This window comes from Cuculus canorus, chromosome 8, assembly GCF_017976375.1.
Source record: "Cuculus canorus isolate bCucCan1 chromosome 8, bCucCan1.pri, whole genome shotgun sequence".
Lineage (NCBI taxonomy): Eukaryota > Metazoa > Chordata > Aves > Cuculiformes > Cuculidae > Cuculus > Cuculus canorus.
In genome coordinates this window covers 16,116,116-16,132,439 of record NC_071408.1, presented here as the reverse complement: position 1 = coordinate 16,132,439, position 16,324 = coordinate 16,116,116, and the positions used below count along the sequence as shown (strand labels likewise).

The 16,324-nt window shown below is 45.8% G+C and overlaps 1 protein-coding gene across 2 annotated transcripts in view; it reads left to right on the top strand.

Annotated features, from left to right (window-relative positions):
* Positions 1-14,320, top strand: part of TNNI3K (TNNI3 interacting kinase) — an 84,277-nt gene extending 69,957 nt beyond the window's left edge. For both annotated transcript variants that reach the window (XM_054073130.1, XM_009569198.2), the window contains 4 exons: positions 1,731-1,790; positions 4,336-4,505; positions 7,332-7,411; positions 12,133-14,320. In XM_054073130.1, the coding sequence (XP_053929105.1) occupies positions 1,731-1,790; positions 4,336-4,505; positions 7,332-7,411; positions 12,133-12,209 (387 nt within the window). In that variant the 3' untranslated portion in view covers positions 12,210-14,320. The remainder of the gene's footprint in view (positions 1-1,730; positions 1,791-4,335; positions 4,506-7,331; positions 7,412-12,132) is intronic.
* Positions 14,321-16,324: the final 2,004 nt, after the last annotated feature.

Genomic DNA, 16,324 nt, shown 5'->3' with positions numbered 1-16,324 from the left:
TGTAACAGAGTTCTTTATAAAAGGAACTACTGAAATTGTTTCACAAAAAAGTTTCTGTCCAGTCACTGGGTGAGATCTCCCTTCTTCCCACTGGCCTTCACCCAGCTAAAGAAGGGCCAACTCTGGGGACTCCTTGCTCCTTTGAAGGACTCTGTGTTCAGAGGATAGTTTTTGCCATGGTAATTTTCCCCAGTGTTTCCCTAGGCATAAGTTACTTGGAGCAGTGCTTACTGGAGCCTGAGATTCTCGTGGGAACAGTGTTTTCCAAGGTGTTTTTTCAAGTGGAGCACCTCAGTGCAGCACTTGGCATTGTGCTGCAGAAAGATTAAAGTAGTCAGAAGAGCAGGCGGCTTTCAAGACTGGCTGAGAAAGGAAGCACTCAGGGGACTGTCGGTGGAGAAATCCCATCTCTCTGACACAGCTCATCACTCACAGAAAGGCCAGTGGGAGAACTTAGGAGGAAGAGGCTGAGATCTGGGCCGCAGCTTTCTGCAGCCCAGCTTGTCACAGCTCCTCTTCACCAGCCGGCCCGCTGCAGCTGGCCTGCAGGAACACAAGGAGCGATCCCATAGCTCCACCAGAGGTCTGCTGGCCAGAGGCAGCAGAGGGATGTGGACTGTCTCGCTGCCTTCAGCCACTACCACAGGGAGCAAGTATCAGGCAGGACACTGCTGAGGACACCAGTAAATATCCTTTGTCCCTTTCCTATGTAACTGCAGACAAGGAGAAGTCTATGGAACTTAAAGTGGACTGACCATTTTCTTTCTTTTCATTTTGATAAAGAAAAGAATTTAACACCCATCGTGTTACTATACTTTCTCACAGATGGCTAAAGCCTGAAGTCTTATTTGTGTGTATTATCTCTGCGCTGTCAGTTGTAGATGTGAGGGCAGCAAGATTTTGTCCTAAAGCTGTTACAATATGTCAGTCTCTTGTGAGCAATTTTATTAAGATGTGGCAGTGGTAATGATGAGCTTGTTCAACGGTTATTTAATTAAGGTATTTCCAGTCCCTCTCTGTCAAATACCATTGTGTGTAATGCTTTCATTAAGCCCAAATTTCCCTGGGAACACTGTGCTGTAAACTGCAACAGGACATTGACCAGAAATAGTTAAAAAGAGATTTAATTGTTATTCCCCTCAGATGCCTGATCCTGTCCCCAGCGTGGCCTCCACAAACTCTTGTGCTACATAAAGCTCACAGAGTTGGAGACATGTCCGGGAATGGGTCGAGCAAGCTGAGGGAGCAGCACACAGAGCGATACCTGTGGAGCGATGCCAGTACACCCACAAGAGAAGGAAGAGAGCAGCTGTAAGTGTGAGTGTTGGTCAGGAGCTTATCCACTGCTCTTCACAGCTCTTGCTGTGCCCAAAGTCTTCTTTATGGGCAAAGAGGAAGATTGTCTGATATATAAGTAGAGCAAATAATTTGTTGTTAGTATTTTGTAGTCTCATTGTCTAGTCATTATTAGCTCAAATCTAATTGTTACAGAAAAGAATAAAAATGCAGTTAGAGTTGTTATATGCATGCCTCTTAGTTTTGTAGCCTAGTACTGAACTTGAAATTCCCATCAGATTCCCAAGCAGACTGAAAGCAGTGCCATGAAGTTCAGAGAAAGGGAAATGGAGGGAATTTGTGACTCATCTCCTACCCGTGAGTCAGTTTAATCACTGCAGATATGCCCCACCTCTATTTTTAACAGAGCTCTGCTCTTTCTCTTGTGTTCACAGGGAAGACCAGAATTTTCAGAAGTAGTCACCAAATTAGAAGAATGTCTGTGCAATATCGAGGTAAGGACCCTTTTTCCACTGCAAGTGTCTGCACGTGTGCTGCATGGCTGGGACTACAAGTGGGAAGAGCAGCAGCAGCTGAGGAAAGCAGTGGCTTTGGAGCCTGCAAGATGCTTGAGTTACTTTGTCCTATTATTAGCCAATATGTCAAGTTTATAAGGCAGGTAGTCAATAAGATTTATATGGGAGGCGGGAACCAGATGTTGCTGAGAGCATCAGGAGCTACTCAGAGGTGTACACTGAAGCAATTGTGCCCAGTGCTGTCAGGATGCACTTCAGAGTAGTCCTAGGCGGAGTTTTTCACTCCCATCCACCCCCTTCAAATTGGGGTAAACTCCTTTGTTTAAAAGAAAAAAAGCAACTGGGCAAGACCCTTGGGGAAAAGGTCAAATAAGAAAACGTAAGAAGGATAAATGCAAAGGCAAATTCCTCCTTTGCAAGCAGCATCCAGTTCTCCTCAGCTGATGGAAGTCAAGAGGCACTGATTTTTTCAGCCAAGCTATAAAGGAAATACGGGACACACAACTTAAGAGAAAGAACTGAGGAAAAACTATTAAATATGGAAACTAGTAAATTTTAGGAAGGCAGACTTCCAACTCTTCAAGGAGTTAGTCAGTGGGATCCCCTGAGATACGTTCCTCGGGGACAAGGGAGCAAAACAGAGCTGGCAGATATTTAATAGTGCTTTCCATGAAGCCCAAGAGCACTCAGTCCCCAGAGGTAGGAGATCAGGCAGGGAAGGGAGAAGACCAGCATGACTGAGTCAAGACCTGCTGAAGAGCAAGAGGGAACTGCACAGGCAGTGCAAGCAGGATCAGGGAACCTGGGAAGAGTACAGGGACGCTGCCCGGTTGTGTAGGGATGGGGTCAGGAAGGCCAAGGCGCAGCTGGAGCTGAACTTGGGAAGGGAAACAAAGATAACAAGGACTTTTATAGCTATGTCCAACAGAAAAGGGAAGATTAAAGAATACATACCCAACTGATGAACGAAAATGGTGACCTTATATCAAGAGATGCGGAGAAGGCTGAGGTATTCAACAACTTTTTTGCCTCAGTCTTCGTTGACAGCCTCTCTCCCCCCACCTCTTGGGTCAGTGGGCAACAAGATGGGGACAATGGGAATATAGTCTCTTCCACTGTAGAGGAGGATCAGGTTTGTGACCACCTGAGGAACTTAAACATATATAAGCCTATGGGATCTGACAAGATGCATCCCAGAGTCCTGATGGAATTGGCTGATACAGTGGCCTAGCCACTCTCCATGATATTTGAAAACTCATGGCAGTCAGGAGAAGTCTCTGGTGACTGGAAGAAGTGCAATATTGTGTCTATTTTTAAAAGGGGTAGAAAGGATGACCCTGGGAACTACTGACCTGTCAGCCTCACTTCTATGCATTGGAAGATCATGGAACAGATCCTCCTAGAAGCTCTTTGAAGATTTGATGGGTGGACTGTTGAGTGGATAAGGAATTATTTGGATGGTTGCATTCAGAGAGTAGTGGCCAATGGCTCAATGTCCAGATGGAGATCCGTGACAAGTGGTGTCCCACAAGAGTCCATACTGGGACTGGTGCCATTTAATATATTCATCAATTATATAGACAGAGATCAAGTGTACCCTCAGCAAGGCTGCAGATGACACCAAGCTGAGTGGTTGCAGTTGCCACACCAGAAGGACAGGATGTTATCCAGAGGGACCTGGACAGGCTGGAGAAGCAGGCCTGTGTGAACCTCATGAGGTTCAACAAGGCCAAGTGCAACGTCCTACACCTAGTCTGGAGCAATCTACAATTTCAATAGAGGATGGGGGATAATGTGATTGAGAGCAGCCCTGCAGAGAAGGACTTGGGGGCGCTCATTTACGAGAAGCTCAACATGGGCCAGCAATTCGTGCTGCAGCCCAAAAGGCCAAATATACCCTGGGCCTCATCAAAAGAAGTGTGGCCAGCAGGTCAAGGGAGGGGATTCTGCCCCTCTATTCCACTCTTGTGAGATCCCACCTGGAGTATTGTGTCCAGTTCTGGAATCCCCAATATAAGTATAGGAAACAATTGGAACAGGTCCAGAGGAGGACTACAAAGATGATCAGAGGGCTGGAGCACCTCCCATACAAGGACAGGCTGAGAGAGTTGGGGTTGTTCAGCCTGGAGAAGAGAAGGCTCCAAGGAGACCTTATAGTGACCTTCCAGTACCTAAGGGAGACAGGAGACATACAAGAAAGATGGGGAGGGACTTTTTACAAGGGCATGTAGTGGTAGGCTGAGGGGAATGGCTTTAATTTGAAGCAGGGAAGATAGATGTTAAGAAGAATTCTTCGCAGTGAGAGTGGTGAGGCGCTGCAACAGGCTGCCCAGGGAAGTTGTGGATGCTCCATCCCTGGAGGGGTTCAAGGCCAGGCTGAATGGGGCCTTCAGCAGCCTGATCTAATGGGCGGTGTCCCTGGCTGTGGCAGTGGTGTTGGAACTGGATGATCTTTATGATTCCTTCCAACTCAAATCATTCTATGATTCTATGTAATAACAGTGCCTTCTTTTTAAAAATCTAGTTAATGTCTCCAGCCTCCAGCAACAGCAGCGGTTCTCTGTCTCCCTCCTCATCTTCAGACTGTCTCGTTGCACGAGGAGGTCCTGGTCGTAGCCATGTCGCAGCACTGCGTAGTCGGTTTGAGTTGGAATATGCCTTGAATGCACGAGCTTATGCTGTCTGGTCACAGAGGTAAGTCATGGTAGGGCCAAGGAGAGCATGACTCTGAAAGGGACAGAAAGAGTCCTTCCCAAGACTGTGTAGCTCACGTGCCACCAACAGGAAGTCCCTGCAGCAGGTATTAGGCCCAACTATGGGATGTGGCTGCATGGGAAGCTAGCAGCAGGAACACATCCTGGGGCTGATCCACTGCCAGAGCCAGCCAAGGAAAGCACTTCTGCAGTCTTGTCCTCTCCTGTAACTGTTGTAGCGCAGGGCGTTTGGATTATCTGAATTCTGTGGGAGCCATCTGACTGCCAAGACAACAGCTAAACATTTGCATTTGTCACTATGAGTAACATAAAGATAGCAGTCAAGTCCTGTCATGTATGATCTCTATATGCAGTACCACTGCTTTGTCACATGAAACAGCATACCCGTAAGGATGAAGTTATCTGATAGGCTCATCTCTCTAGGCTGAAATTCAAGCCCTACAGGAAGGTACTGAGTGTATTTGCCAACTCCTATCACAGCATGGCTTGTTATCTTTACCAAAATACAAGACAGACTTGTCCTTCCAGTGAGGAGCAATAGGGGACACTTGGGAAAACCCAGCTGAATATCCTAGAAATCAGCAAATTTGGGGAAAAAAATCACACTGAAATGCCATTATGATTTTTATGTATGAGAAACTTTGTTTTCTGTTATGTTTACACATATAAGGCCCTTTTGTAGAGTGCATATTCTATGTCTGACCTAATGCCTGAAAACTTTTCTAAAATGCCCTCACCTATATTAGATTCTCAGTGTTAGTGGAGTTTATTTAATGAGACAGAGTTCCATGGACAGGAAGAACACGACCAGTGCTGTGGTTCCTCTGCAGCTCCAGGCTGATGTACCTGGCAGAGCCGGTGTTGCCAGCCTCCCGCTCAGCAACATGGCTGGCCTCAGGCTCCCGTTTCTTGGCTAACATTTCAGGAGGTCCTCCGAACACCGCACTAAGAATTCAAGCAAAGTTCTTCCTCTGGAGACCTCCTGGGTCTTCCCACAACCTATGGATGCTTCAGTAGCTGTCTGCAGTCCTTTCAGAGGCAGATGTGCCTGCCAGTCATTCATTGTTTTATTGCTTCAGCCTCTGACTAGATAATGTTTTCACAAAATAGACCTTATTGTTTTCCTCTACCTGTAAAAGGGCTTCTTGTCCTTAATAATGAATGATCTTCAGTAATGCAAGTGATACAGTAAATGTATATGTATTCCATATGATCGCAGGTCAGTCCTCAAAGGGCATTCCATTTCCAGGAAGGCGGGCAAGGGGACAGGGGAGTGGGTAAGTGAGTGGGTGGTGGAGAAAATCTGCAGTGGAGAGGAGTGACAGAGGGAGAAGTGGGGAAAGAGGTGGATGGTCCAGTGAGAGGGAAGTCAGGAGCAGTGTAGAGGTGGATGGGATGGTAAAAGGTGGGTAGAAACAATATTCCAGAGGCATCAGCTGTGCTGGAGCAAGTTTTGCCTGCTCCATCAGGATATGCCTGATCTGCATTAAACTACCTCCAGCTCGCCAGGCAGCTGCCCCACCTCACGGAGCATGCCATTTGTCCAGGCATTGCAAAGCTTCTTAAACAAGCTGGGAAAATCAGTGGCATAGGGCCTGAGCCTCCCATCTCTTGCGTCGGTGGCAGAGTAATAGTTGTGTTCAGAGTGGAAAAACGGACAAGTCCCAAGAAAACCTGAAGCAGCCAGCCTGTGTCCTGCTGTTGCCAGTTGGTATCAATGTTTCATGGTTTGCTGCATGGACAATTCACTGAACTGCCCTTTCAGGACTTCATGACTTCACTTTACGGGTTGAAAAGCTAGATTGATCAGTTCTGCCAGAGGAAAATACTTCAAGAGTAGGTGAAGCTGATAGCACGTCACTTTGCAGGTAGTGGAATTCAGTAAACCTAGTCCTATTATCCTCCCAAAACTGCACTGTCAAAGCCTGAGAACTGTGGCAAATGGTATTCTCAACTAAAATCCTTCTCAAAGTTTACATAAGCACACTCTATGAAGGAAGGTAGGCCAAGTGAAAGAACCTCTTTTTAAAGCACAGCACTGAGCTGTTATTTTCATGAAGTCCTTAAATCCAGGAGGTCTTTATCAGTCTTCCACTCAAGTATCAGATACGGTCTGATAGATCTGGGCTCTCCTTCATATCAAAAACTGTTCTGAAGCACCTCCGTGCACTCCTTGTGCTGCACAGCTTCCCTGTGCCATTGGCAGTGCCACTGTAACCATTATCCCTTGCCTATTCTTTTAACAGCTCATTAGAAATAAATGAACTAAGGACTAAATGAGAACTATTGGGTTTCTTGGGTTTGTGTGAGCTTGGTGTCTGTCTGTCAGTAATCTGAGAAGAGCTGGCAGAGGGCAGTCCTCTACATGATAGCTCCTTAGGATCAGGAATAAACAATATGTTGGCAGGACAGTGGTTTTGGTTGATGATGGGAAGATAATTCAGCAATCTTCCTTGCCAGAGAAACTTATTTGCAGGAATCTGTTAGCGTGGATGTGTAAAATAGATTACAGTGATCCTGGACTGATGCCTAGAATTCCTTCTAAAATAGTAAAGTGCAAATAATTGTGAAGCCCTAAAAGGTGTGTTTGAAGGAAGCTACTTTGAGAATGGATGAAACGTGAGCATGCATGTGATTCATGTTCTTGCTTCACAACTTTTTCTTGCTTTCTTACTGCAAATGCCAATGGCTGGGCATTAGGCTGATACATTTCATGTTGCTGCCTTTTCCTCCCAACTCTGTGGAAAAAGTTCTCATGTGACTTTATCAGTCTTATCTAAACTGACACCTCTGATTCCATTTGCAGCACTGGCCAACACCCTTCTCAGGGTCTGTCTTTGGATGATATGAGAAGAAACTTCCAGTACCCACCAATTGACAAAAACGGTGAGTTAATGCAGGATACTCTGACCACCTTGCTGTGTTTAACCAGTGCAGAGCTACAGCCTCCTGAGGTACCAAAAAGTCTCTTGAGAAAACTGGTGTTTGTTGCAGGCTGTGGGATGCAGTAGCCCGAGCCAACAAGGTCTCATCCTGTGCTCCTTGTAGTCTGTGGCTGCTTTCACTGCATGTGCACCCCAAGCACTTCAGAGCTGGGGCGGTACTTTCTGTCTGCATGCGTGGATCTGTGAGTAGGAGAAGTCGTGGCATTATATCCTCAAGGCCACTTCTGCAAAAAGTTGGCAAGACAGTCCTATTGCAGCAGAAAATGACACAACACATCCTTTTCACCATTCATACTCCTTTCTCAGAGGGCATCCCATCTTTCTGCTCCCCTCCAGAATAGATATGTCCAGACTGCTTCTTCCTTATGCCGTCCTGGCTCTCTGTCCTACCCCATCATTACGTGTTTATGCATTTCCACACAAACAGCTTTCCAGCATTTCCTAGCCCTGGCATTTGCAATCATTCCCAGTAAACCTCCTTTGCTGAACAACTTTTTCTCAAGTCTTGTCACACAGGCAGCTCTGTGGTAGTCTATTTCTGCCCCACCTTTTCTATACAGATCACAAGCTCACTAGCTGGTTCTTTACAATGTCCCATGCATAGAATAATTATCAGCTTAGAGCAATTTTGTGTGATCAGGCCCAGTCAACATGGGTTTACAAAAGGCAGATCTTGCCAAACTAACCTGATCACCTTCTATGACAAAATCACTCGACTACTGGATGGGGGAAAGGCTGTGGCTGTAGTCTTCTTGGACTTCAGTAAAGCCTTTGACACAGTTTCTCACAGCATTCTGCTTCAGAAACTGTCAGCCTCTGGCCTGGACAGGCGCACACTCTCCTGGGTTGAAAACTGGTTGGATGGCCGGGCCCAGAGAGTGGTGGTCAATGTAGTTAACTCCAGCTGGAGGCCAGTCACAAGTGGAGTTCCTCAGGGCTCAGTACTGGGTCCATCTTGGCTTGTATCAGAAATGGGGTCACCAGCAGGTCCAGGGAGGTTATTCTCCCTCTGTACTCGGCACTGGTGAGACCGCACCTCGAATACTGTGTTCAGTTCTGGACCCCTCACCACAAGAAGGATGTTGAGGCTCTGGAGCGTGTCCAGAGAAGAGCAACAAAGCTGGTGAGGGGGCTGGAGAACAAGTCTTATGAGGAGCGGCTGAGAGAGCTGGGGTTGTTTAGCCTGGAGAAGAGGAGGCTGAGGGGAGACCTTATTACTCTCTACAACTACCTGAAAGGAGGTTGTGGAGAGGAGGGAGCTGGCCTCTTCTCCCAAGTGACAGGGGACAGGACTAGAGGGAATGGCCTGAAGCTCCGCCAGGGGAGGTTCAGGTTGGATATCAGAAAAAAATTCTTCACAGTAAGAGTCATTGGGTACTGGAACAGGCTGCCCAGGGAGGTGGTCGAGCCGCCTTCCCTGGAGGTGTTTAAGGATGAAGTGCTGAGGGACATGGTTTAGGGAGTGTTAGGAATGGTTGGACTCGATGATCCAATGGGTCCTTTCCAACCTGGTGATTCTGTGTGATATGTAGAGAAAAACGTGTTGTTTTTCTCTGTGTGCTTTATGCTCACATACATTTTTCTGTATGTTCAAATGCCAACTCTGTTGAGTGAATCCATTGACTTTACAGTGTTGCTGTCCCCTGCCCTGGGGTCTTCTGACCCTTCTCCTGGCATCTGCTCTCTTTTCTGACACTTTCCTACCTGTTTACTCACCAGGAGAACACAGTATTCTGTTCTGCCTGAGGCGTATATCAGAAGCTCATGATCTTTGCCACTTTTCACAGCCCTCAGCGTGACTCTTACACTCCCTCCCCTCCTCTAAACTGAGCACATAGAGTGAGGAAAAAAGAAAACCTGGTCATGCAAATATTTACTCAGTACAACACTAACAGCAGTGTTGCTGTCATAACAAGTAGTGAGGCAACGACCTTCAAAGCTGAGAAAAGAACAAAAATTTTGTTATTATTTGCTGTATGTGGATTCCACAGCTGTGGAGAGAAGTTCCTTGGGACACAACTTTTATCAGGTACCTGGAAACTTGAGGAGGAAGAAAACAAGAACAAAACAGAAATGTTTAGTGAACTCCTAAAGTAGAACCATCCAGGCAAAACAGCTGAGGGTTCCTCAGGTCTGTATTTAAAAGGGACACGAGGGAATGAAGTGGAGAAGAGACTCTCTATGGCTGCATTTAAGGACTGATTTCAGACTCCACTCACGAAACCTCAAGAAGTATTTTCAAACGTACATGTTCTTTGAATCATAGTTTCCACAGAAGGGAACGAAAGCATGCCAGCATGAAGGAAGGTGTCCCCAGCCAGACCTCCACGTTACTAGTCAGGATAGTAGACCTGTGGTGCAGCACAGCTTGATCACAGCCAAGAGGTAGCCAAGCTGAGCATTGTGCTAACTCAGGTAACAATAGAAAAAAACAGGATGGTACAGAGGAAAGTGAAGATCCTGCCTGCTAAACACAGCAGGACTGAAAAGCCACTCCCTGCCACATACTTCATTTAAGCAGGCTTATGCATCTCTAAGTTGGGTCCTGCAGTGTCACCAGGATATGTATTAATAGCTCAAGGAGTAGCAAAACCACCATCCCCTGTTGCCGAGACCAGCCTCAGCTGCTCTGGAGGCCCACCACAGTGCTCTGCAGCCCAGCCACCACTTGTTCTGACTGCAGCCCAGTCTTCAAGATCTCAGTAGAGTGACCAAGCCATTGCTATGCAGAGCAGCACACCAGAAGACAGAAAAATCTGAGCCTTTTATATTAGACTGCTTGATGTAATGATTGCCAATATTTGCACCCTTTATTTATGCCACATAAACTGATTTCACTGCCGTCTCTCCCCATTCATGTCCATTTTTATCTTTTTTCTTCTATTTGCTTTTTGCCTAATGCGTTCCATTATCCTGATTTGCACCTGCAGTCAGTAAACAGTAGAGAATACATTCACTTCTTTTCTTTCTCAGTAAAAGACCCCAAACCACCCTGCTTCTGTTCCTGCAAGAGCCTTTGTGATAGTGCACAATTTTCTTCATTAAGTGCATCTGAAAATAGAAATTCTACAAGTAAACACAGCCCTGACTCCAGAGAAAGCAAAGCACCTGCTCTTCATGGGAAGCACCACAAATTGCAAGTTAAACAGTGCCAGGAATGCAGTGAAATCACATAGAGCAGATGCACACTGCCCAAAGAAAACTGTGTATCCTCTAAAATCTAAGACTGACGTAAACAGAGTCTAATTTTTACTTCGGTTCCTCCTTGCTCACTGCACGTCTCAGATGCGGGCAGATGAGCTCACTGCTGCTGCAACAGTTGCCAGAGTTTCCTGGCTGCAGAGAAGGCCCTGGCAAGGCTTGTGGCACAGAGGCTGTCCTGCAGGCAGGGAAGTGCCTGTATTCACTGAGCAGTTATGCAACAGGGTGATCTCAGGCTGTGGCACAGCACAGCATCATCCCTCTTGGCAGCAGGAAAGGGCACCATCCAACCATGAAAAGATGCATCCTTGGCAGACAAGACAGGAGCCCTGGGATCCAAGCCAAGCAACCCCATGCTCTTGATCCTGACTGACATGAAACTCTCAGGCACTGCAAGGGGGGAAAAAAAACACATAGGATATGGTCAAGGGGTCTGGAAACATGAAAGCATGTATTAAAGCAAAGGTTCCCCACTGTGTGGCAGCAGGAGGACAAAAGGAAGTGGTGGTAGAGCAGTGGACAGTCTCCCACCCAGTGTGATCCACACACCACGGCACAGTGCAAAGTATTGTCACCACAGCTGGAGAGGTCCTCACACATATGTCCTGCTCTTGTGATGGCACAGACTGTTGTTCCTCACGTACACAGTGCTGCACCATAGCTTTGGCTTCAGCCATGAGACACGCTGCTTTCACCTCCCAATACTCAGGACACATCCATGTGTGGCTGTGTGTCTTTTCTGTTTGGCAACAGGAATTTGGCACAAAGGAGCCTTAGCAATGTTTTCTAACCCTTCTCCAACCCCACCCTGTACTCCAGAAAGTTTTTCTGTTCTAGCTTCTCTGTTCTCTTTCTTCCCAAGCACCTGAGTATCTCTATCTGCCTGGTCATCAAGAAATTTGAGTTGGCTCCAGTGGATTTATAATGTTAGTACAGTAAAATGAGAAGTGTGAGACTGATGGCACTGTGTAAAGGGATAAATAGTTTCTTTGGCATTGTTGGAGCAGCCCATTCGAAATGCGGTGCTAGCAAGAGCAGCTGCTTTCTGTTTTGTAGTGTTAAGATTCAAAATATTTTAAGAACACCTATCAGAATGTTTATTTTGAGCTCTCTGAAGCACTAGTTGAAAAGGCATAAAGGTATTTCTTTTAATGGCAAATTTCCACTGTGTTATTAAAACACTGAGCTTTATGTTTTTATGTCAGTCACCAAAGTTGCTTTGCCCTTGATCATTGTGAGTTCACTGCAGGAAGGACAGGGTCTGTTTGCTTCTGACTGAAATTTTCTCTCAGCAGATGATACTGAATGAAATTTGCAGACAGTAACAAGGTGCCAGCATGATCTGTGCCTATTTATCTCATAATTATATGCCCATTATTTCACTGACGTCACTACAGGAAAATGTGAAGGAGAATCACTGTTACATGGAGCCACACATAAACTTCTCTCTGCGTCTTGCAGGCTACGTGTCGGATCCCATGAGTACCATGAGATTCCATTCCTGCAGCGGCAGTGGCAGCTTTGAAGAAAGCAGCTGAAAGCCTCAGCCCTCCACCTGTGGAGAGACTTGCCACCAACCAGCAGTAACAGCTCTCTCCGATAAGCCCGGCTCCTGGGCACCATGAGGGGTTCCTAAACTGAACGGCTTTATTCGTTCATGGCAAATGTCCCTGTCATAACTTCTGCTCTAGCATCTTTCTCTGCTGTCCTGCATGAGGGTGTAAGGGTTTTTGATGGTATGCATATGTTCCTTAACAAAGTGGATGTCCACAAGGAATGCTGCACTTACATTTTGAGCATTAATAATGAGATCAAATTAAAATGCATCTATTATAGTTTCAGAGCTCTGAGGCAAGTTCTCTTACCTTGGACCGCACTAAGGTGTGGGGCTATCGGCCCCTCCTGACTGCTGGGTGCCAGACAGCTGCCAGTCCAGATCCATCAAGAAGAGGAGCAACCTGTTGCTCCCCACCACTATCCAGGCCACTATGGACACAAAGCTGTTCTTGCTCCCAGCTTCTGAACCAGCTCTACTTTCTTTTGTGAGTTCTCTGCAGTCCCAGGTGTGTCCCATGTCTCATTTTCTGCACCATGGGCTCAGGCAGCTCCCGAGCAGAGTAGCCCATGGCTTCAGATCCATGACCTATGGATGCTTTCCTGCTCACTGAGAATAAAGAGATGTTTGGATGGCTGTTATAACTGTATTCTTCTAGACATTTGTGTTTTCTTATGACCTTTCTTGTTTTGGTTTGAGTGATTGTTTTCCCCAAAGAGTGTAAGCTTTCATTCAGTCATTTCCTCACTAAAAGCAGTACAGGTACTGCAAAACAACTTTTAAACAGAAGGAAAATAGGCAAATCTAAATCCCAATCCATAAATGTTCAGTGCAGACAGGTAGAATTGTGTCACAAATGTGATAATCTTAATGCAGTGCAAAGCTGCATTTTTGACTCAAAGCAAACTGGCAGCAGAAGGCCATTAGACACGAGTTTTGCTCCAAGGGCTGGGTGGCAATGACCAGGCTTTGCACCAGCAAAGCTGAACCCTGGAAAGTAAAAAAAAAATATAAAAAGAGCTGGAGGAAACTCAAACTCTCGTCCTTGAAGCAATTACAGAGTTAATTGTACTCTTATTTGCTGTAATCTTTTCTCAAATTAGCAAAATTTAACTGCAAGCAATCCTACTATAATATTATTCCCTGAGTTCAAAGGCACAACTGCTATATTGGCCAAGTGGAAATCAGTGCTGCCATGTGTTGCTCTCTGGATATTTTTCAGGATATTGGTCTCTTAGGACTACGATCCCTGAATCGAGGTCTGTGATGAGGCATCCCACAGTGTGACACATGAACTATAAATGTGTAGTAGGCTCTCCCAACAGACATCTTCTGCGCACACCATTAATTTCACAGTCCTGAAGCAATGAAAATGGGAAAGATTTCACTTAGCAAGGCTTAGAGGTGTTTTTTAATTTGTTTTGTTTCACTTGCTGAAAAATCCAGTGAGAGGAAACTACATCTCACTGTGACTGAAGTGTTGCTGTCAGCCCCCCGTAGCACCCAGCAGTTACCTTCTCCTGTGTTTGGTCCATGTTTCAGTTCTGGTCTCAGCTGCATGAGCAGTCACTGGGCTAATGTAAATGGTACAATAAATACACGGAGGGTCCTGGGATGCAGCTCACTAGGGGACACATCAGACCCTTTGTCAAATCCCCCAACCCCCATAAGAAGTGCAGCTGGGAAAAACATCCCATTGGTGCAAGTGGCCCTCAGTGAGCCTCCCATCCTGCTTATTTTTAGCACAAAGCAGAAAGCTCTAACTCTCCCATCCTCACAAAATGTCTCCGTAAACTCGAAATCCCACCCATGGCAGCCTTCTCACCCTGCAGTTGAGCCAGGTTTTTGTGACCAGATAGCCCTCTCAGTTTAACACCTAACCACTGTGAAACTGAGGAATTCAGGGCAGCAAAATGAAGAGAGCATTAGTACAGCCTCTGAAACTGACATTTGTAAATGGTGAGATGGAATGTCAACTGCCATGTGTGAACACAAGATTAACAACTAAGATAACAAAATAAAGTTCTCAGAAATCACTGTTGGGCAAAAGCACTCTGAGGACAAATCCTGATGCTTCTCCAGCACTGAATAAAGAATACCTGCCTTAATAATTAAATTAATTATTGAGTGTAAATTTCTTTGTTTCACCTCCTGACTGCAGCGCAGTGTTTCAGAGGATCAAACACTGCTCACCACTGAAAGGGAGATGCTGACGGCCTATTGTACTTCCTCAGATGCTGTCATGGCTTTCAGAGATTAGAAGAATTTGGTCTGAGCAGGCCTCTGGACAAACCCGTAGAGAACTCTCCACCCCATCTTTGCAAAGTTTTAGCAATAAGTCAGTGTCACAATATGGACAACGCTCTCTTAAGAGCTTTAATGAAAAAGAGCAAGAGGAAGCTTCAGTATTGCCCATAAATCAAAGGAGATCATCTATCATCATGACAACTTTTCAGAACGATTAGCATTGTTATGTTGCAAATATCTCGTCTGGCAGGAGTATTCCCCATTATGGCTATTGAATTTGAGACACAGCATTAGCCAATGAGACAGGAAACAGCCCTGCACAAGGACCCCACAAACCCTGCAGCATCAGAGCTGAGAGCTGGCACATCTGCACGACTCCATGCAAACAAGCAGAATTTGTTCAGGTTAAAAACATCCTCCTTGATCATTTTCCATTTTTAGATCCTGAAAGCAGAAAAGGAGGGTAAAACACACTGAAATCGGCATTCTTCGCCCTCAGATAAATCACTGGAGGGAAAAAAAGAGATGTCCCCTGAGCAACTTCCAGTTCATTGCTAACAAACAATTCCAAGTTTGGTGCCAACACCCTCCCAGTCAAACACAACATTACCAGCACACGCTGAACTCTGCCTTCATGAGTTCATGAATGTCCTCATTGGTCTGAAACCCTCAGCACAGGAAAGACATGGACCTGTTGGAGTGGGTCCAGATGAGGACACGGAAATGATCTGAGGGCTGAAGCTCCTTTCCCCATGAGGTCACGCTGAGGAGTTGGCATTGTTCAGCCAGGAGAAGAGAAGGCTCCAGGAAGACCATACTGTGTGTGGCCTTTCAGTACTTAAAGGAGGATTATAAGAAAGATGGGGACAAACTTTTTAGCAGAGCCTGTTGTGATAGGACAAGGGGTAATGTCTTTAAGCTAAAAGAGGGACAATTCAGATGAGGTATAAAGCAGAAGGTTTTTTTACCCACTGAGGGGTGGTGGGGCACTGGAACAGTTTGCCCAAAGAGATAGCGGATGCCCCATCCCTGGTAACATTCAAGCCTGGGTTGCATGGGGCTCTGAGCAATCTGATCTGTTCACTGTAGGGGACTGGATGGGGTGGGCTTTAAGAATCCCTTCCAACCCTAACCATTCTGCGACTCCATGATTGCAAACTGTGACAAAACAACGTTCAGATTCCTCTGCAGCTGGGGGAAATCCATTGTATTCTTTCTAGAAGTAAACGCAACACTGGAACTACTGGCATGCTTTGAGGAAACCTGTGCAGAACAGACGGGAGAAGATGCATTTGGGGTGCTGATGAAAATTCCTATTTGACTCCCTAATTGACCAGATGTTTCATATGATAGAGCTCCCAAAGCACAGGTAGTGAACAAGCTGAAGAATGCTGAGGCAGACAGAGATTCGATCTCATTCCTCGGATTTTGTACTGGCCAGTGTATGAGACACCAACAGAGCAGAAAGGATCAGTGGTCTTATCTGGAAAAAAAATTAGTTCCAGCATTAAATTTCTTTTCCAATGGGAATTTCTTGTTACGAATATCTCTGCATTAAGTCTCTTTCCTATGCTTGAAACAATCATGCAGTGACATGCAGCCACTGTACCTGAAAACCAGAAACTAACTTGGATTAGTGAGCAGAAAATAGAGCAAGGAAAGCAGACCGCATTTGCAGTAATGCCTCTGTGTACTCACTGTTTCCAGAGCTGCACAGTATGATCTCTCAGTACCTTCTTGGAAAGTTTCAGAAGTGGACACATGGAAGCAACAACAAACAATCAAAAGGCCTTTGAAGGCAAAAATGTTGTAGTTTAGAAGGCTCTTTACAAGGCCAACTGCTTGCAAATA